We start from the raw sequence: 22,672 nt of genomic DNA on the forward strand, positions 1-22,672 counted from the left end.
TTCCCTGTTACATGGAGATTTGAAGTGTATCTGTCACGTGTGTGGGAAGGTCTGACAATGGATGAAACCTTTCACCTTGCTCTCGAGTTTCTCTCCCACACTGAGGACAGACTGAGGTCAGTCAGGCTAATCGCAAATCTTTCTCAACCACCTTCTCCCTTGAGCATTAATCAGTGCCTTTATTCTTGGACTGGCAGTGTTGGTAATCCGCTTGCAGGTTTCCAGTTAATTCCATGGAGAATTTAACCAAACTCTTAATTAGTTTATCTCCAAATTTCATAACACATTTTATGTTCTGAGAAAAGAGACATGCCATAAAAGCTTTTCATCTTGCACTCATCAGGACATTTTGCAAGAATATCATGTTGTAAAGAAAACAGCAACTTCTATTTCATCAGAGGATGTTCTTGCTCTCAGGGAGTGCAGCGAAGGTTTACCAGGTTGATTCCGAGCATTGCAGGACTGATGTATGAGGAGAGATTGATTAGGTTAGGATTGTTTTCGCTGGAGTTCAGACGAATGGGGGGATCTCATACAGACTTATAAAATTCTAACAGGACTAGACAGGGTAGATGCAGGGAGGATGTTCCCGATGGTGGGGGAGTCCAGAAACAGGGGTCACAGTCTGACGATTCAGGGTAGACCATTTAGGACGGAGATGCAGAGACATTTCATCCCCCAGAGAGCAGTGAACCTGTGAAATTCATTCCCACAGAAAGTAGTTGGTGCCAAAACATTGAATGCATTCAAGAGGTGCCTGGATACAGCACTTGGGTGGAATGGGATCACAGGTTATGGGAAGAAAGCAGGTTTAAGCTATTGAGTTGGACGATCAGCCATGATTGCAAAGAATGACAGAGCAGGCTTGACGGGCCAATTGGCCTCTTCCTGCTCCTATTTGCTATATTTCTGTGCGGATTAGAGACCACTCAAAAACCAATCAGTAGGGTTGTTGCTATGGAGAATGCTCCAGTTAAATGATTGACAGTTAACTGCCAAACTTTGTTTATGTTCAAATGTGGTAGGTTGACTCTGGTGAAGGCATTGTCCTATGATTGAACTCTGGGCTAGTTGAAAAAGGCACAATGTATGTCCATGTTCCTTCTGTCTGCAAAGGCCAGCGTCCTGTTCATTAACATAACACATGCATGTTAATATATATGCTCATTAATACCTGTAGCTTCTGGCATTCATGAGTCACATGGTGAACCTGATTGATAATCTTAAACTGGTGTTCAGTGTAATTCTTAGCACACTCAGGATTGTTTAGCCAGTATTGTCCAATCATGGAATCATATCTAACGTTGAACACTATGTAGTCTGTACTTTGCCCGCTGCGAACGGCAAAATGGACTTTAAAGCAGAAACTGCTGTAAAAACAAGTCAGGCAGCATCTGTGGAGAGAGATTAGAGCCAACGTTTCGAGTCTATATGATTCATTTCCCAGTTAAAGACAGGGAGAAGTGTGATGGAATTACAGTGTTTAAGAGAGGCTGGAGAGCAGAATAGAAGGTCTGGGCAGGTGGGAGCTTGGAGAGATTGCACGGGTGTTCCTGAAACATGTGGCTACACGCCTGGCATCAGAACAGCACTGGAATTCATATATCACTTTACCCGCGTGATAGAGCAGCTTTTTTGGCTTGACAGTTGCATCATGTTGGTAGCAAAAATAGGAAGGCAGATTATTATCTGATTGGCTGTGGATTGGGAGAGGGCACTGTGCAATGAGATGGCTTGGACCCTATTTACAAGGTTACCCATATGGCCAATCGTATAACATGTAGAACTGTAAGAATTCCAAGGCAAATATTGATTGGTGAAAGTAGGCTTGTGATTGATCGTTACAGAGGGCTTACTGGTAGATTTCTCGATTAGTGTGTCAGGGCGAGGAAGGCCTGCTCCGTTTCAAAAGCGAATCTGAAACTTTAATCATAAGTCAGGCATCCCAAAAGACTATTGAATCATCAAAGTTTATTTATGAGTGTCACAAGTAGGCTTATATTAACATTGCAACGATGTTACAGTGAAAATTCCCTAGTTGCCACACTCCACCTGTTCAGGTACACTGAGGGAGAATTTAGCACAGACAATGCACCTAACCAACACGTCTTTCAAACAGCATGTCCCGTTCGTTGTGCACAATGGGTATTGTACACACCATACCAACCAGCCTGTACTTGTAAAACTCAAAACACTGGATGGAATTTTGTGGCCCTGCTTAAACTGAGACTGGAAAATCCTGCCCGAGGTCAACGAACCTTCACATTGTTCGCCCCTCACCCACAGTGATTCCCATGGCAGGCGGGGTGGTAGAATTCAAGCGACTATGTCCAACATTAGATGTGATTCCATCATTGGACAACATTAGCTAAACAATCCATAGTGTGCTAAGGATTACATTGACAAACAATTTAAGATTATAAATCAGGCTCGCTGTGTGGCCTAGAAGCTACACATATCAATACAACAGACCCTGTTCTTTGCAGACAGAAAGAACGTATACGCACATTGCATCCGTTTCAACTAAACAAAACAGGCAACAACAATTCTCTGGTTCGTTCCCCAAGGCAATGTCTTGACCAATCAGAGTCAACTCTGACAGGTTTCAATTTAAACAAAGCTTGGCAGTTAATTACCAGTCATCAATTAATTGGTGCATTCTCCATGGCAACATTTCTGCCAATCAGAGTGCACTTGTCAACCAATCAGCACTCTCTTCTCATGCAGTATAAATTTACCATTGGTATATTCTGTCCTGATGAGTATGAGGCAGAAAGCTTCATCAGCATGGCTCTCTCTTCAGTAACACTCCAGTTCTATACCCCAAACAACCCCCACTTATTTAATATCCGTTCACTCATCAATGCTGTGCTCGCTACACTGACTCCTTGTCCATCAAGACCTTCATTTTCAAATTCTCCTCTTTGTCATCAAAGGGAAATCATCTTTGATAAACCTGTTGGAGTTCTTAGAGGATTTTACTCACAGAATCGATGAGGGAGAACCAGTGGATGTGATGTATGTGCATTTTCTGAAGGCTTTTAAGAAGATCCCACACAGGTTAGAACACATGGGGTTGGGGGTAATACACTGGCATGGATTGAGAATTGGTAAGCAGAAAGAAACCAGAGAGTAGGAATAAATGGATCATCCTTGGGATGGCAGTCTGCGATTAGTGGGTTTACCACGAGGGCTAGTACTTGGGCTCCAGCTGCTCACAATCTATTTAAATTCTTTAGATTTGGGACCAAATGTAATGTTTTCAAATTTCCTGATGAGACAAAATGAGGTGGGAATATGAGTTGTGAGGAGGACACAAAGAACTTCAAGGGCATTTAAACATCAGAATGAGTGAGAAAGAACATGGCAGATGGAAAAAATGGGAAGTTATTCACTTTGGTAGAAAAAACGGAGAGTTGGATTATTTCTTAAATGATGAGAGGTTGGGAATTGTTGATGTCCAAAGGGAGCTGGGTGTCCTTGTTCATGAGTCGCTGAAGCTACAATGGACATGTAGCAAACAAGGAGGAAGGTAAAGGTATGTTGGCCTTTATTGCAAGATGCTGTGAGTACAGGAGAAAGGAAGTTTTGCTCCAGATTTGCAGAATATTGTTGAAACCTCACTGGGAACATTGTGTGCAGTTTTAGTCTTACCTACGAAGATACACTGGCCATGGAGAGAATGCAGCAAAGGTTCACCAGACTGAACCCTGGGATGGTGGGATTGAGCTCTGAGGGAAGATTGAGGTGACTGGGCCTGTATTTGCTGAATTTTAGAAGAATAAGAGGTGATCTCATTGAAGGATATAAAATTCCTCTGGGGCTCCACAGGAAGGATGTTCGTCCTGGCTGGGACAGAGTCGAGAACCCAGGGTCACAGTCTCAGAATAAGGGGTGGCCATTTTAGATTGAGATCTGGTGGAATTTCTTCACTTGGAGGGTGGCGAATCCTTGGAATTCTCTTCCCCAGAGAATTATGGAAGCTCAGTCATTGAGCATGTTCAAGACAGAAATCTATAGATACTGAATACTAAAGATATTCGGGGATAATGTGAGAATGGCATTTAGCTAGAAGATCAACCAGGATCCAGTTAAATGGTGACGTGGGCTTGAGGGGCCAATTGGCCTATTCCTGTTCCTATCTCTCACTTGCCCTAACTCTAACCTCCAGCTCCTACAACCCTCCCTAGCTCTGTAACCTTTTTCAGTCCCTACACCTCTCCCTGTCTCTCTCCTTCTGCAGCCCCTTTTACCCTCCCATTTATTTCCACTCTCTGTTTCCTGTCAGTGAACCAATTCTCGATCGATGCCATTACTTCATATTCCAGGTGCTTTAATATTGCACACTAACCTCTTATGAGGGACCTCACTAAAGCTTTCTGAAAGTCCAAATACACCACATCCACTGATTCTCCTTTATCTATTTTACTAGTTGCATCCTCAAAAAACTCCAGTAAATTTGTTAAGCATCATTTGCCTTTCATAAACCCATGCTGGCTTTGTCCAGTGCTTTGCAAGTGTTATTACGTCTTTTATAATAGACTCTCACATTTCCCCAGTGCTGAAAGCAGATGTGTAGGTCAGGCTAACTATCTGTGATTCTCTCTTTTTAATACCAGTGGGATGAAAGTCAAACCCCACAGCTGCTCTGGGCTGTGAGTTGTTGTTAGGTTACTGTTGCCTTGCTCTAGAATGTAATTGTTATTGTGTAAATGACCCTGTCTTCCAGGTCTGAGAGGGGCAATGGCATTTGCCTTGGCCATTCGCGACACTGCTACCTACGCACGTCAGATGATGTTCAGTACAACACTTCTAATTGTTTTCTTCACTGTCTGGGTCTTTGGAGGAGGAACCACACAGATGTTGTCCTGGCTTCAAATCAGGTGAGATCCCCAACGAACATCCTCAGATAGTTGGTGCCCTATTGGAGTGAGAGCGATATCCAATCACCTGATAACCCATAACAGAACAGGAATAGCAGGGGATGGGGTAGTTACATGAACACTTGGTACCTGGAGGCAGTCACATTTCTGTGGATGGGGTCTCCTGATGTGGCCAGTAGTCAGGGACAAGAGGATGTGACTGTGAATGAGGCAGGCACAGGGATTGGGAAGGTAAAGGTGGGGTAGCCTCTGTTTTTGTAACTGTCCCACAGGTTTGATGTTCTGGTTGTTTATACGGATGAGAGTGAGGGCTGCAGGGCGGGCAGACAAACTGACCGTGGCATTGTGCTACAGGGGAGATGAATAGGAATGTAGTGGTGGTGGCTAGGGAGAGTATATTCAGGGGGATTGACACCATTCTCTGCAGCCGAATGCGGAAATCCAGGACATCAGCTCTGGGCTAGAGAGGAACACAGAACGTGGGCGGGGTGGGTGCAGGGAATCTCCACGTAGGTACCAGTGACATAGGTACAACTAGGAAAGAGGTTCTGTTGTGGGAGTATAAGCAGTTGGCAGCTGAATTAAATAGGAGAACTTCATGGATAATAATCACTGGATTACTACCTGAGTCATGAGCAAATTGAAACAGAGTATGTCAGATTAGACAGTTAAATGTGTGCCTCAAAGGCTGGTGTGGGAGAAATACATTTTAATTCTTGGGGCACTGGCACCAGTACTGGGAAAATGGGGCCTGTACCACTGGGACGGTCTACACCTGAACACTGCCGCCTTGAGTATTCACTAAAGATGTAAAACTAGGGAGGTCGAGAGAGCTTTAAATCAAATTTAGGGGGTGAGGGATCAAGTGAGGGAAGATGTGAAAAATGGAGAATAAAGAGCAAGAGAGTAAAGAAATCAGAGTGGCATGAAGGGATAGAATTTGCAAACCAATCAATAATGCCAAAAGTTATAAAAATAGGGGGGAAAAAAGGCCTAAAAGCTCTCTATATGAATGCATGTAGCATGTCGGAGGGTCAGTGCGGAGGGAGCGCCGCCCTGTCGGAGGGTCAGTGCGGAGGGAGCGCCGCCCTGTCGGAGGGTCAGTGCGGAGGGAGCGCCGCCCTGTCGGAGGGTCAGTGCGGAGGGAGCGCCGCCCTGTCGGAGGGTCAGTGCGGAGGGAGCGCCGCCCTGTCGGAGGGTCAGTGCGGAGGGAGCGCCGCCCTGTCGGAGGGTCAGTGCGGAGGGAGCGCCGCCCTGTCGGAGGGTCAGTGCGGAGGGAGCGCCGCCCTGTCGGAGGGTCAGTGCGGAGGGAGCGCCGCCCTGTCGGAGGGTCAGTGCGGAGGGAGCGCCGCCCTGTCGGAGGGTCAGTGCGGAGGGAGCGCCGCCCTGTCGGAGGGTCAGTGCGGAGGGAGCGCCGCCCTGTCGGAGGGTCAGTGCGGAGGGAGCGCCGCCCTGTCGGAGGGTCAGTGCGGAGGGAGCGCTACCCTGCTCATCCAGGTATTTTTTAAGGCTGTGAAGCATGTTGCCTCCACCACCCTCCCAGGCAGTGCATTCCAGTGTCCCCACCCTCCAGGTAAAAAAGATTTTCTCGCGTTCCCTCCCGTGACCCAAACCTCCTGCTCCTTCTCTTGTGGGAAGACTAGAACCAGCGGACAAAGTTTTAAAAATAAAATCTCTCCTGTTCAAGATGGGGATTGTAAGAAATGTTTTCTCTCAGGGTGTCATTAGTCTGGAATTCTCTTCCATGATGTGAAGATGTGGGCATTGGACTGGGGTAAGCGCAGTAAGTAATCTCCCAACACCAAGTTAAAGTCCAACAGGTTTATTCGGTAGCACAAACTTTCAGAGTGTCGCTCCTTCTTCAGGTGAGTGAGGAGTTGTGTTCGCCTAGGGCTTTTGTACACACAAACTCAATTTACAAGATAATGGTTGGAATGTGAGTCTTTACAGGTAATCAAGTCTTAAAGAGGTGTGTAACCTCCACGACTTGCCTGGGCTTGCAAAATCTCACTGTCCTGGCTGGAAACAATACACACCCCTCTAACCTACACTTAACCCTCCCCCCACTCTCACTGTCTGTACCTTTAAGACTTGATTATCTGTAAAGACTCCTCGCTCACCTGAAGAAGGGGCAACACTGCGAAATCTTGTGCTACCAAATAAACCTATTGGACTTTAACCTGATGTTGTAAGTCTGTGAATTTGGCCATGGCTGAGTTGGAGCAATGTTTTGCTATTAAGAGAGTGAGGATTATGAGGGGCAGGCAGGAACTGAATTTGAGAGCACAGCCAAATCAGCCATGGCCTTATTGAATGGGGGAGCAGGCTCGAGGGGCTGAATGGCCTACCTCTGCTCCTATATCCCTAGTCCAATTCTCCACTGCAAACCAGTGATTGAAAGTCCAGAACCCTCTTAGGGAATTTCACAGTAATTTAATTGCAGTGTTAATGTAAAACTACTTGTGACTAACAAATAAACTTTACTTTTATTTGACAAATAGGAAATGGAGAGTGGGTTTAGACAGGGCGGGATATTAAATGATTCAGGAGATTGGAATTAAACAATGTAGTTTATGAGTTAAGTTGCGGGTTAATAAACTTGTGTGAGTGTGAACAGTCTGATTGATACAAAAACTGAAAAATCTCAGCCGGTCTGACAGCATTTTTGGAGAGAGAATAGAGCCAACGTTTCGAGTCTGGATGACCCTTCAACAGAATTATCTTATTCCTTTTCTCTTCTTCGTGTTTTGTCTCGGTATTTGTGAAATAATTTTAATTTTGAATCTTGTTTTCAGAGTTGGTGTTGATCCTGACCAAGAACATTCTGCTAATCTTGATCATTCCCAACAGGTAAATTCCGCTGCTTCAACTGTGGCTAAAGTGACCCTTTGTAATGTTGGAGTTTGAGGTGATCTTGCAGCAGAGTTTGTCTTTCATTTAAACCTGTTATTTTCCATGCGGGAAAAAAACAAAGCTCACATCTTCCCCAAAGGGTTGTGAACCTGTGGAATTTGCTACCCCAAAGTGCAGATACTGGGACAGTGAGTAATTCTAAGGAGGAGATAGACGGATTTTTAATTGGTAATGTGTTGAAGGGTTATGAGGAGAAAGCAGGAAAATGGGAATGAGGAGCATATCAGCCATGATCGAATGGTGGAGCAGACTCGATGGGCCGAATGACCTAATTCTGCTCCTATATCTTATGAACTTCATAGAAACATACAGCACAAAATGAGGCCATTCAGCCCATTGTAACTCTGCTGGCTGTTTGAACAGTCTATGTAATTATTCCCACTCTCCTGCTCTTTCCCACAGCCCTGGGAATATTTGATGGGAATATTTTGAAATATTTCTCAGTCAGTGTAGGAAAGGGTTCCTGATTCTGTCTGGGGTTGGGGGGAGGCAAACTGTAACAAATTCTCCAAGTGAGAATAATGGCAAATTCTGACGTTTGATCAGGTGATGATTTCATACAATGGGAGCACACAAAACCCTCACTGTGTCTGCCAGAATGTTCAGCCCCATCTCGTTGGCTAGTTTTGGGAGAGATGGGAATGTGAGAACATCACCGAGGATTCTAACCTGTTCCTTTCCTATTTCCTCAGGATGGATCTGAAGGAGATCAAAGGAACACGAAAGCCGAGAGTGCCTGGCTGTTCCGCCTCTGGTATACGTTTGACCACAAGTATCCTTCACTCTTACACCGACTCCAAGTACGGCTGTTGCTGCGGTGATGAGGTTTCTATTGTGGACCTTGCAGCAAGATTATATAAATTGATGACTGTTCAGATAGGAGGGTGCGACTGCGAGTGAGACAGGAGAGGGGATCCTGAGGGCAGGAGTGTCAGGCCCTGCAATTGTCCACCAAGTTTGAGGTCCTCTCAGCTTGTATGGAAGGGAGTGGAGGCTGCAGCATGGATCAGTTGAGTGACTGACCATGGTACACTAAGCCATTCAAGTGAGGGGAGAGAAAGGAATGTAGTGATAGTAGGGCACAGTATAGTGAGGGAGACCCACTGTTCTCTGCAACAAAGAGCCAGAATCCACACAGGTTTGCCTGCCCAGTGCCGCAATTCAGGACATCTGATGCAGGCTAGAGAGGAACTTGCAATGAGAGGGTGACGATCCTGTTGTTGTGGTCTTTGTAGGTACTAATGAAATAGGTAGCACGAGGAAAGAAGTTCTGCATTGAGAATGAGGGGCTAGGCACCACATTAAACAACAGAACCTCCATAGTTCTAATCTCAAGATTATTTACTGAGCTACCTGTAAATTGCAAAGACTGGTGGGGGAGAAGTGGGTTTTGGCTCGTAGGCTACTGGCACCAGTACTGGGGAAAATTGCGATATGTGCCATTGGGATGGCATACACCAGAAGCATGCTGGGGCAAATGTTCATGCAAGTTGCATTGCTAAGGAAGTAGAGAGGATTTTAAATCAAGGGTATCAGATATGGATGATGTGGCGAATCCAAGTTGAGACAAGGCAAAGAGAAAGGCATTATGGGAATAAAAAGCCACCGGTAACAGGAAGGGACAGACAGCACAAATCTAATAATCAACAGACGAGGCTAAAGGTTATAAAAAGATTATGGACCTGGACTTGGCCTTTACAGCGAGGGGGATAGAATATAAAAGTAGGGAGGTCTTGCTGCAACTGTACAGGGCACTGGTGAGGCCGCAGCTGGAGTACTGTGTGCAGTTTTGGTTGTCGCACTTGCAGAAGGATATATTGGCCTTGGAGGGAGTGCAGAGGAGGGTCACTAGGCTGATACCGGAGATGAGGGGGTTGGACTATGAAGAGAGACTGAATAGACTGGGTCTGTACTCGGAGTTTAGAAGGCTGAGGGGGGATCTTGTAGCGACGTATAAGATAATGAAGGGGATGGATAGGGTAGAGAGATTCTTCTGGCTTAGAAAGGATAGCAGGACTAGAGGACACAGCCTCAAGATAAGGCGGGGCAGTTTAGATCAGAGTTGAGGAGGAACTTCTTCACTCAAAGGGTGGTGAATCTCTGGAATTCTCTGCCCGTTGAAGTGGTGGAGGCTACCTCGCTAAATATATTTAAGTCATGGGTGGATAGGTTTCTGATAGACAGGGGAATTAAGGATTATGGGGAGAAAGCGGGAAAGTGGAACTGATCCACTTCAGATCAGTCATGATCTTATTGAATGGTGGGGCAGGCTCGAAGGACTAGATGGCCTACTCCTGCTCCTATTTCTTATGTTCTTAAGAGGATAAAACTAAAATCTCTCTATTTGAATGTACAAAGCATTCAAAACGGAACAGATGAACCGAGAGCGCACATAGAAATAGATAAGTCTGATGTAATCATTATTACAGGGGACATGGATTGGGAGCGGAATATTGAAGGGTATGGGACATTTCAGAAGGACAGGAAGTAAAAAAAGAAGGTGGCTTTGTTAGTTAATGATGGGATTAGCACAATAGAGGGGGTGACCCAAGTTCAGGAAATGGTTTAGGTAGAGACGAGGAATGATGAAGTTAAAAAGGTCACTTATGACAGTCATGTTCAGGCTGCACCTTCAAATTGAAATCAGAAGAGAAAACGCTGGAGAATCTCAGCAGGTCTGGCAGCATCTGTAAGGAGAGTAAAGAGCTGATGTTTCGAGTCCAGATGTCCCTTTGTCAAAGCTAAAAGGCATAGAAAGTGGACATCAAATTGAATTTGGGTCATTAAGGGCAGGAACTTGGAGGGAATCCCATCCATTCAACATTACAACCCCCCATCCCACCTCTGAAGTAGCCCAGGGGGGAGTATAACATTCGACCCAGATATTGGAAGCAGGTTTCGATTCTGTACAGACCAGGAGATGGATCATGGTGACTGTTGTAATGTGTTGGATAGCTCAGCAGGGGGAGCTCCAGGGCAGACAATAGACACATATGTAAAGTTGAAGCATATGGGATTGCATGTAATGTCTTGAGATGGATAGAAAGCTGGTTAGCAGATCGGAAGCAAAGAGTTGGCATAAATGGGTCTTTTTCTGATTGGCAGTCAGTTATTAGTGGGGTTCCACAGGGATCTGTGCTGGAACCCCAAATGTTCACATGATTTGGAAGAGGGAATTAAATGTATTATCTCCAAATTTGCAGATGATACAAAGTTAGGTGGGAGGGTGAGCTGTGAGGAGGATGCAGAGATGCTTCAGCGTGATTTGGACAGGCTGTGTGTGTGGGCAAATACATAGTATAATGTGGATAAATGTGAGGTTATTCACTTTGGTAGGAACTGTAATGTTTTAAAGTTTATTTATTAGTCACAAGTAAGGCTTACATTAACACTGCAATGAAGTTACTGTGAAATTCCCCTAGTCGCCACACTCCAGTGCCTGTTTGGGTCAATGCACCTAACCAGCACATCTTTTCAGACAGTGGGAGGAAACTGGAGCACCCGGAGGAAACCCACGCAGACATGGGAAAAATGTGCAAACTCCACACAGACTGTGACCAAAGCCAGGAATTGAACCAGGCCCGTGGCGCTGTGAGGCAGCAGTGCTGACCACTGTCCTGCCGTTCTGTGAAGGGAAATTATTATTTGAATGGGTGTAAATTGAGAGAGGTGGCTACTCAATGAGACCCTTGTGTCCTCATGCATCAGTCACTGAAAGTAAGCGCGCAGGTACAGCAGGCAAATAGTACATTGGCTGTCATAGTGAGAGGAGTTGTGTATAGGGATAGGGAGAGAAACGTAGAAATTAGAAGCAGGGTTATGCTATTTGGCCTTCGAACCTGCTCCGCCATTCAATTTGATCATGGCCGATCGTCGAATTCGATATCCAGGAATTGGCCTGGTAAACCTTCACTACTCCTCGACAGCAAGGATATCCTTCCTCAGATAAGAACAGCAAAACCGCACGAGGGGATTAAGGGTTATGGGGAGAGGGCGGGAATGTGGAACTGAGCTACGACAGATCAGCCATGATCTTATTGAATGGCGGGGCAGGCTCGAAGGGCTAGTTGGCCTACTCCTGCTCCTATTTGTTATGTTCTTATGTTCTTATATACAATTGCAGCAAAACAGAACTAGGGGTCATAGTTTGGGGATAAGGGGTAAACCTATTAGAACTGAAGTGAGGAGAAATTTCTTCATCCAGAGGGTGGGCAATGTATGGAATTCACTCCCACAAATGCATTCAGGCCAAAACATTGTCTGATTTCAAGAAGAAATTAGATATAGCTCGAGGGACTAAAGGGACCAAGGAATATGGGGAGAAGGGGGAGGAATCAGGATATTGAATTTGACGGTCGGCCATGATCAAACTGAATGACGGAACAGTCTTGAAGGGCCGCATGGCCTTCTCCTACTCCTTGTTACTATCGGTGTTAAGTTCACTGCCTTTCTTGTCCCATATTCATGACTTTGACCTCGGCATGCAGGGACACACTTTCAAAATTTACAGATAACACAAAACTGGGAAACATGGCAAGCTATGAGCACAGTGTAGAGCCTCAATGGGACAATGGCTGCTGGAGGGGATGGATAAATGAAAGATAATATTTAGTATAGGGAAGTATGAATTGATTCATTTCAGTAGGAAGAATCACAGAACCTTTACAATGTAGAAGGAGGCAATTCAGCCCATCGAGTCTGCACCAGCCCTCAGAGCATTCTAACTGGCCCCATTCCCTGCCTTAGCCCTGTAACCTTGCACATTCTCTCTTTTCAGATAACAATCTAATTCCCTTCTGAATACTTTGATCAAACTTGCCTCCACCTCCCTCTCAGGGAGTTCATTCCAGACTCCCAGACATCCTCCAGGTGAATTCTTTTCCTCCCATCTTGAGGTACTTTGGGAGAGAACAGTTTCTTGCTATTTACACTGTCCATACTCCTCAGGATCTTGAATATTTTTATCAAGTCTCATCTCAACCTTCTTTACTGCAAGGAAAACAGACCCATCCTCTTCAATATATCCTCAAAGCTACAGCTCTTGCTCCCTGGAATCTCTTCTGTTCTCTCTTAATGCCTCCACATCCTTTCTCAAGTGTGACACCCAGGACTGGACACAGTCTTCAGGTGAGGTCTAACTAATGTCAAATTCAACAGGACCTTCTTACTTTAGTACCCAATACCCTACTAATAAAGCCTAAAATACTGGATGCTTTTTCAACTGTCCTCTCAATATGCCCTGCCACCTTCAATGACTTGTGTGCATACGCACCAAGGCCCCTTTGTTCCTGCACCTACTTTAGAGTTTCTCTCTTTATTTTGTGCCTTTTCTGCATATTCTTCCCACTAAAATTAATCACCTCACATGTCTCTGCAATGAACTTAACCTGCCACTTGTCTGCCCAATCCACCAATATGTTTGTGCCCTTTTGAAGTTCAAGACTATCCCCATCATAGCTTTACAGTAATATTTGTAAGTTTTGAAATCATGCACTGAACAGCAGAGTTTGGGTCATTCTGATATGTCAGGAAGAGCAAGGGCCCCACACTGACCCTTGGGAAATTCCACTCCAAACCTTCATCCAATCTGAAAAATACCCAATTACCATTACTCTCCATTCCTGCCTGTCAGCCAATCTCATATCAAAGTGTCGACTTCCTGTTTTCCTCCATGAGCTAGAATTTTGCTCACAAGACTTTTGTGATCTTCTTTCCAATGCCTTTTGAAAATCCATTTACAGAAAAGATTTACTAGGATGTGCCGGGAATTGATGGCTTGAGTTGTAAGGAGGGGCTGGATAGACTGGGGCTTTTTTCTCTGGAGTGTAAAAGGATGAGGGGTGATCTTATAGAGGGCTACAAAATAATGAGGTGCACAGATCAGTGAGATGGTCAATATCTTTTCCCAAGATAGGGGAGTCTAAAACTAGGGGGTACAGGTTTAAGGTGAGCGGGGAGAGATACAAAAGGGTCCAGAGGGGCAATTTTTTCACACAGAGGGTGGTGAGTGTCTGAAGCAAGCTGCCCAAGGTAGTAGTAGAGGTGGGTACAATTTTGTCTTTACAAAAGCATTTAGACAGTTACAATGGTAAGATGTGTATAGAGGGATATGGGCCAAATGCGGGCAATTGGAACTAGCTTGGGGGTTAAAAAGGGGGCAGTATGGACAAGTTGGGCCGAAGGGCCTGTTTCCATGCTATAAACCTCTTATGATTTTATGACTACATCAGCGACATTGCCTTTACCAACCTTCTCTGCTATTACCTCAAAAACTCAACTCAAAGAACATGGAGAGACAGTATAAAATAAAAGGTACAACTCTAAAGAGTGCAGGAGCAGAGGGACCCGGATATGTCTGTGCAGAGATCATTGAAGGTGGCAGGGCAGGTGGAGAGAGCAGTTAATATTGCATATAGTAATCTGGGCTTTATTAATAGGGACATAGAGCACAAGAGCAAGGAGGTTATGCTGAACTTATACAAGACACTAGTTTGACCTCAGCTTTGATTTTTTGATTTGATTTATTATTGCCATATGTTGGGATACAGTGAAAAGTATTATTTCTTGCATGCGATACAGATGAAGCATACTGTTCATAGAGTACATAAGGGAGAAAGAAAGGAGAGGATGCAGAATGTAGTGTTACAGTCATAGCATAGGGTGTAGAAAAAGATCAACTTAATATGAGGTAGGTCCATTCAAAAGTCTGATGGCAGCAGGCAAGAAGCTGTTCTTGAGTTTGGTTAATATGTGACCTCGGACTTTTGTAACTTCTTTCCAGCTCAAATATTGTGCACAGTGCTAGGCACCACACTGTAGGAAGGATGTGAACGCATTGGAGAGAATGTAGAAGAGGTTTACCAGAATGTTCCAGGGATGAGAAACTTCAGTGATGGGAATAGATTGGAGACGTTGGGACTGTTATCCTTGGAGAGAAGGCGGCTAAGAGGAGATTTGATAGAGATGTTCAAAATCATGAGGGGGCTGGATAGAGTAGACAGGGAGAAACTGCTCCCATTGGTGGAAGGATTGAGAATGAGAGGGCACAGATTTAAGGTAATTGGCAAAAGAAGCAAATGCGCCATGTGAACAAAGCTTTACCCAGCGAGTGGTTGGGGTTTGGAATGTGCTGCCTGTGATTGGATTGGAATTGGATTACTAACTGGATAGAAAGAATGTGCAGTGCACAGGATTAGGCCAGGAGAAGGGTACTAAACCAGAGTTAGCACAGACAATACAGGCCGAACAGCCACCTTCACTACAGTCACTATTACATTACCCTATTTATCAAATTCCTCTTTTGAAAGTCGCCATTGAATTTATTTCCACTGCTCCTTCCAGCTCTAAACGAGTGACTTTTTAAAGTCTGAGGGAGGGAATTGTCAGGTTTCAGTCACTCGACTGCAGCCAGTTTGTGAAACTCTTTTCCTTCACCAGAGGTAACCAGTTATCTGAAACCGATTTTAACGCACAGCGGACCCCCTCTCACCACCACGTTGCCCGGATGGTGTGGACCTATCGCCAGGTTCCTGACCAGCCCATTGGCTTACCAGGTGAGAAGACCATCAATCTTACCCATTAATCTCTCTGGTTGTGTTTGCTGGAAGCTTCTGGAAGCTGCATCGAGCTATGTGTCTTATTCTGCTGGAAACTGTATGAATCCAACCTGCAATGATTGGCTCCCTGATCAGGGAGGAACCCAAGGAAGGTCTCTCATTGGTTCATTTCTTCCAAAATTTCAGCTTTCGCACTGAATGAGATATCTGCTCCCTCACTGACACTGTTCAGCAGCTAATATGTGGCTGGCAGTGAGTCGGTTATGTGCACTCTCTGGGTATATTTATATATATATATGTAATGTGTGTACTTTATATTGGGTGATGCAGTGGTGTATTCTCACTGGACTGGGGACCCGGGTTCGAATCCCACCAGAGCAGATGGTGGGATTTGAATTCAATATGAATCTAGAATTAAGATTTTACTAATGACCATGTAACCATTGTCGATTGTTGGAAAAACCCATCCAGTTCACTCATGTCTTTTGGCGAAGGAAATCTGCCATCCTTACCTGGTCTGACCTATATGTGACTCCAGAACCACAGCAATGTGGCTAACTTGTAAATGCCTCTGAAATGGCCGAGCGAGACACCCAGTTTGTATCAAAACACTAAAGAAAAGTCTCAAAGGAATGAAACTAATGGACAACCCAGCATCGACCTAGGCACTGCAAACAACAGTAAACCCAGCCCTGTCAACCCTGCAAAGATCTCCTTACTCACATCGGGAGGCTTGTGGGGGTAAGGGGGAATCAGGATATAGAATTTGATGATCAAAATGAATGGTAGAGTAGGCTTAAAGGGCTGAATAGCCATCTCCTGCTTCTAGTTTCTTGTTTAACTCTGGTTCAATGGAGAGTGCAAAAGGGCATTCCAGGAGCAGCACCAGCACACCTAAAAATTAGCCATAAACCTGGTGAAGCTATGACACAGAACTAATTGAATACCAAACAGCAAAAACAGCAAGTAATAGACAGAGCTATACGATCCCACAACCAAGGAGTCAAATCTAAGCTTGGCAGTCCTTCCACATCCAGTCATGAATGGTGGTGGACAACTAAACAACTCACTGGAGGAGGAGGCTTCATAAATATCTCCATCCTCAATGATGGAGGAGCCCAGCACTTCACTGCAAAAGATAAGGCTGAAGCAGTCAGCTCTGGACAATATCCAGGCTTGGGCTGACAAGTGGCAAGTAACATTCACACCACACAAGTGCCAGGCAATGATCATCACCTCTTGACATTCAATGGCATTACCATCGCTGAATCCTCTACTATCAATTGAACTGGACAAGCCCTATAAATATTGTGGCTACACATGTGGGTCATGTGCTACTAATCCTGTGGTGTCTCCCCAAAGCCTGTCCAAGGCCCAAGTCAGGAGTGTGATGGAATACTCTCCACTTGCCTGCATGAGTGCAGCTCCAACAACACTCAAGAAGCTCAACATCATCCAGGACAAAGCAGCCCCGCAGCAATTCAAGATGGCAGCTCCCATCACCTTCTCAAGGGCAATTAGGGATGGGCAATAAATGCTGGCCTAGCCAGGAAGACCATGAATGAATGAAACATATTTATATGTGTGTTTCTCATAGCACATGGAATAAAAGGGACAGAAGCAACATGGATACAAAATTGAATGAATAATAGGGAGCAGAGAGAGTAATGGTCAGTGGATATTTTTCAGAAGGTTTGTAGTGGAGTTCCCCAGAGGGATCCTTGCTTTTCCTGATGTATATTAATGATCTAGATCTTGGTGTGCAGGGGACAGTTTCAAAATGTGCAGCTGATGCAAAACTTGGAAGTATTGTAAATTTAGAGGAGAACAGTGCAGAACTTCCAAAGGACATGAATCTATGACACAGACAAGTTGGGGAAGTGGGCAGATCGGTGGTAGATGAAGTTCAGTGTGGAGCTGTGTGAGGTGATGTATTTTGATAGGAAGAACATGGAGAGACAACATAAAATAGGGGGCAAAATTCTTAAGGGGGCAGGAGCAGAGGGAGCTGGGTATATCTGTGCAGCGATCATTGAAGGTGGCAGGACAGGTGGAGAGAGCAATTAATAAAGCATATAGTAATTCGAACTTTATTGATAGGGGCACAGGGTACAAGAGCAAGGAAGTTATGCTGAACTTTGATTTGATTTATTGTCATCTGTATTAGCATAAAGTGAAAATTATTGTTTCTTGCGTGCTATACAGACAAAGCATACAGTACATAGAGAAGGAAAGGGGAGAGTGCGGAATGTAGTGTTACAGTCGTAGCTAAGGTATGGAGAAAGATCAATATGGCAAATGTGCAGGAGATTGAATTAAAGCATTGTTAGAGAGTTTAAATGAGTTAGAATGAAGTTTTTGAAGCAGAGAACAAGAGAATTAGAGGGTATGCTGGACACAGCTCACAAGAAGTAGCCTCGCTGCAACACCATCTTGGAATATTATGTTGTTGTGAAATTACGTAAGACACTAGTTAGACCTCAGCTGGAATATCGTGTACAGTTCTGCGTGCCACACTACAGGAAGGATGTGAACGTATTGGAGAGAGTGCAGAAGAGGTTTACAGGAATGGTTCCAGGGATGAGAAACTTCAGTTATGAGGATATATTGGAGAGGTTGGGACTGTTTTCCTTGGAGAGAGGGCAGCTGAGAGGAGATTTGATAGACATGTTCAAATTCATGAGGGGGCTGAATAAAGTGGACAGAAATTGTTCCCACTCATGAAAAGATCAAGAATGAGAAAGCACAGATTTAAAGTGATTTACAGAAGAAGCAAATGTAATGGGCGAAAAAGGTTTTTCTCACAGTGAGGGGTTGGGGTCTGGCATGCACTGCCTGGAAGTGTGGTGGAGGTAATTCAATCCAGGTATTCAAGAGGGCATCAGATGATTACTTGAATGGAAACAATGTGCAGGTTGTATGGGGAAAAGGCAGGGGAATGACACTAAGTCACGATGCTCATTTGGAGAGCCGGTGCAGACAGACTGGGCCAAATGGCCTCCTGCACTGTAACAATTCAGTGGTTGCCTGATTCTATATTGTGTGTGTACATATATGTGTATATATATTTATGTGTGTGTGTATTTTATTAAATTCATTTGTGGGACATGGACGTAGCTGGCTGGCCAGCATTTATTGCCCTTGTTGCCCCTGTTCTGAGGGCAATTGAGAGTTAACCACATTGGCTGTGGCTTTGGAGTCACATGTAGGTCAGATGGGGTAAGGATGGCAGATTTCCTTCCCTAAAGGACATTAGTGAATTGGATGGGTTTTTCTGACAATCAACTATGGTTTCATGGTCAGCAGTAGATTCTTAATTCTAGATATTTCTTATTGAATTCAAATTCCATCTGTCGTGGTGGTGGGATTCTAACCCGGCTTCCCAGAACTTTGGCTATGTTTCTGGATTAATAGTCTAGTGATAATATCGCTCGGCCATTGCCTCTTCTGCTGGTTGTGCTGAACAAATTGTTGCTCTTTCTCAGAACCAGGAACAGCTGAAAGATGATGATTCAGACTTGATTCTGAATGATGGAGATATCAGTCTGACATATGGAGACTCCAGCCTGACCACCACCTCTGATCGCAGGAACCTCATTCAAAACCTGGAAGATGCCCAGGAACAGGAGCTGGCTTCGGGGGAGCACGAGCTGGTGATTCGAGGAACCAGGCTGGTTCTCCCGGTGGAAAACACTGAACCCGCCTTTGACTTAAAGCTGCCCGAGAGTCCTGGTCCTCAGCTGATGTAAGATGTCCAGTCAGAGACTTCATTCATCCTTGGTGCAATTTCTGGTGCCCCATTGCCATTGGGTGACGTCTGTGTAATCAGGAGTTGGAGGGGCTGCTATTTAATTTACTTTGAGCTGTTTGAAGGGTTGAATTTCATTCCCAACTGGAGCAGAGAGACAGGAAGGCGGATTTTGAAATGTGAATGGATTGTGGTTAAAACAAACTCTCTCTCCATTTGGTTCCTTTTCTTTTTCGATGATCTACCCTCCCAACAAGACATCACCTTAACAAGGATGGGTTACGGCACTTTATTCACTCTCTCACTCCTGACTTTGAAATAGTTTGAATTTTGTTGCACTTGTCATTAAGAAAGAGGTGGTTTGATTTGTTGACACTGAGGTGGCCTGGTTCAATCACATCTTATTAAAGCTGGCTTATTGTGGAGAGCCTGGCCTGTGTGTAAATCTGATTGGGTCTCATTCTGCTTCTAGAACCAGTTGCAACATTCCAGCTTCAGGGAACGTGGTTGCCGGATTGGTGCAGATTATTGACTTGATGCTGGTCAGTATTTAAGGTTTTGTGGTTGACTAGCAGGTTTTAATTTGAGGGAATCAAGCATGAATGATATTTCCGTTTGACTGAAGGAACTCTGAGGTGTGAACTGTTAGAATCACTGCTCAATCACTCCCAAAATACCGATTGATGGCTCTCAGAGCTTGTGTCTTGTATTAACTTTTTCTTGAAATCAGACAAAGTTTTGGCCTCAACTATATTCTGTAAGAGTGAATTCCACCCATTCATCACCCTCTGGGTGAAGAAATTTCTCCTCACCTCAGTTCTAAAAGGTTTACCCCTTATCCTAAAACTATGACCCCTAGTTCTGGACTCCCCCACCATTGGGAGCATTCTTTCTGAATCTACCCTGCCTAACTCTGTTAGAATGTTATAAGTTTCTCTGAGATCTCCTCTCTTTCTTCTAAATTCCAGTGAATATCATCCTAATCGACTTAGTTTCTTCTCATATGACAGAACTGCCGTCCCAGGAATCAGCCTGGTAAATCTTCGCTGTACTCCCTCTATAGCAAGGACATCCTTCCTCAGTTAAGGACACCAAAACTGCACACAATTCTTCAGGTGTGACCGCACCAACATCCTATAGAATTGCAGCAAACGTCCCTATCCCTATACTCAATTCTTCTCACTATGAAGGCCAACTTACCATTTGCCTTCTTAACTGCCTGCAGTACCTGTGTGCTTACTTTCAGCAACTGATGCACAAGAACGTCAAGGTCTCGTTGAGTATCCACCTCTCTCAATTTCCACCCATTCAAGTAATAATCTGTCTTCATATTATTGCCATCAAAGTGGATAACCTCACATTTATCCACATTGCACTGCATCTGCCATGCATATGCCCATACACACAGCCAGTCCAAATAATGCTGAAGCATCTCTGCATCTTCCTCACAGCTCACCCTCCCACCCAACTTTGTGTCACCTGGGATCACAGCCTAAGAATAAGGGGTAAGCCATTGTGGATGAGATGAGGAAGAACTTCAGAGATGTGAACCTGTGGAATTCTCTACAACAGAAAGCTGATAGGGTCAGTTCATTAGATATGTTCATGAGGGAGCTGGATGTGGCCCTTGTGGCTAAAGGGATCAAGAGATATGGAGAGAAAGCGGGAGTGGAATACTGAAAGTGCATGATCAATCATGGTCATATTGAATAGTGGAGCAGGCTCGAAGGGCCGAATAGCCTACTCCTCCACCTATTTCTGATGTTTCTATCTGCAAATTTGGAGATAATACATTCAGTTCCCTCTTCCAGAACATTAATATATAACGTGAACAGTTGGGTCAGATCTCAGATCCCTGTGGAACCCCACTAGTCACTGACTGCCAATCAGAAAAAGACCCATTTGTGCCAACTCTTTGCTTCCTATTGACTAACCAGCTTTCTATCCATCTTGAGACATTGCCTGCAATCCCATGTGCTTTAACTTTATATAGTAGCCTGTTATGTGAGATCTTGTCAAAAACTTTCTGAAAGTCTAAACAAACCACATCCACTGGTTTTCCTTGGTCAACTTTACTAGTTACACCCTCAAAATTCCATCAAGCATGATTTCCCTTTTGTAAATCCATGCTGACTTTGTCTGATTATTCCACTGCCTTCCAAATGCCAAGTTATGAAATCCTTGATAATGGAAGTTGCTAAACTTCCCCAGTAACGACGTTAGGCTCACTGGTCTGTAGTTCACTGTTTCCTCTCTATGTCCCTTTTTGAATAATGAGCTTACATTAGCTACCCTCCAGTCTGTAAGACCAGTCAAGAGTTCAAAGAATTTTGGAAAATAAGCACCAATGAATCTATTATTTCCAGGGCCACTTCCTTAAGTACTTTGCGATGAAAATTATCAGGACCTGGAGATTTATCCACCTTCAATTTCCCCAAAACCATTCCTCTACTAATGTGGATTTCCTTCAGCTCCTCACAAAAACAGATTTCCCTCCGCACTTCTGACACATTATTCATGTCTTCTTTTGTGAAGACTGAAGCAAAGTAAAATTTAATTTCTCCGCCATTTCTTTATTCCCTGTTATGATTCTCCTGTTTCTGACTGTAAGGGGCCCACATTTGTTTTTGTCAATCTTTTTCTCTCTACATATCTGTAGAAACTTTTACATATATTTCCCACTCACTTACTTTCATACTCTATTATTCTCTTCTTAATTCTTTATAAAATCTCTACAATGCAGAAGGAGGCCATTTGGCCCATCGAGTCTGCACAGAGAGCAATCCCACCCAGGCCCTATCTCCGTAACATCACATCTTTACCCTATTAGTCTCCCTGATTCTAAAGGGCAATTTAGTATGGTCAACCAATCTAACCCACACATCTTTGGACTGTGGGAGGAAACCGGAGTACCCAGAGGAAACCCATGCAGACAGGGAGAACGTGCAAACTCCACATAGACAGTGACCTAAGGCTAGAATTGAACCCGGGCCCCTGGCACTCTGAGGAAGCAGTGCTAACCACTGTGCTACCATACTGCCCAATTGCTTGGTCCTCCTCTGCTGAATTTTAAACTGCTCCCAGTCCTCAGGCCTATTGCTTTCTCTTGCCAATTTATACACTTCTTCCTTGAATCTGATACTATCTCTAATCTCCATGGTAAGCCATGGTTTGGCCACAATTCCCTTACCACTTTTGTGCTAAACAGGAATAAACAACTTCCGGAGTTTACCTATTTGTTTTTTAAATGCCTGCCATTGCCTTTCCTTTCAGTAGTTGAAAGATTGGAAATGTATCTTTCATTTATAACTGGGAATAGTTTGATTTAGTTGTACAGATTATTCAATTCAGCACCATTGCTACCAAACTCTGAGATTATTCAATGTGGACAATTCAGTCCATGATGAAGCTCTCACTCATTCACCAAGCAATTAAACACAGCCTAACTAATTGCTTCCAGATTCATTGACTGGTAACACACCATTCTGACTGGTATGTTGCTTCAGACAAGATTACTCAACATCTCGAGATTAAGATATATTTTAAAGGTATATTGTACAGGGTGAAATGGA

At 44.3% G+C, this 22,672-nt stretch overlaps 1 protein-coding gene across 1 annotated transcript in view; it reads left to right on the top strand.

Moving 5' to 3' along the window:
• The window catches only part of slc9a6a (solute carrier family 9 member A6a), a 48,109-nt gene extending 28,584 nt beyond the window's left edge, over nucleotides 1-19,525 (top strand). Inside the window, exons 12-16 of the mRNA XM_080187775.1 lie at nucleotides 4,730-4,883; nucleotides 7,679-7,733; nucleotides 8,489-8,568; nucleotides 15,244-15,349; nucleotides 18,838-19,525. Coding sequence (XP_080043901.1) covers nucleotides 4,730-4,883; nucleotides 7,679-7,733; nucleotides 8,489-8,568; nucleotides 15,244-15,349; nucleotides 18,838-19,101 — 659 coding nt within the window. The 3' untranslated portion in view covers nucleotides 19,102-19,525. The remainder of the gene's footprint in view (nucleotides 1-4,729; nucleotides 4,884-7,678; nucleotides 7,734-8,488; nucleotides 8,569-15,243; nucleotides 15,350-18,837) is intronic.
• Nucleotides 19,526-22,672: the final 3,147 nt, after the last annotated feature.

This window comes from Carcharhinus amblyrhynchos, chromosome 4 (assembly GCF_965287045.1).
Source record: "Carcharhinus amblyrhynchos chromosome 4, sCarAmb.v2.hapA, whole genome shotgun sequence".
In the NCBI taxonomy this organism is placed as follows: domain Eukaryota; kingdom Metazoa; phylum Chordata; class Chondrichthyes; order Carcharhiniformes; family Carcharhinidae; genus Carcharhinus; species Carcharhinus amblyrhynchos.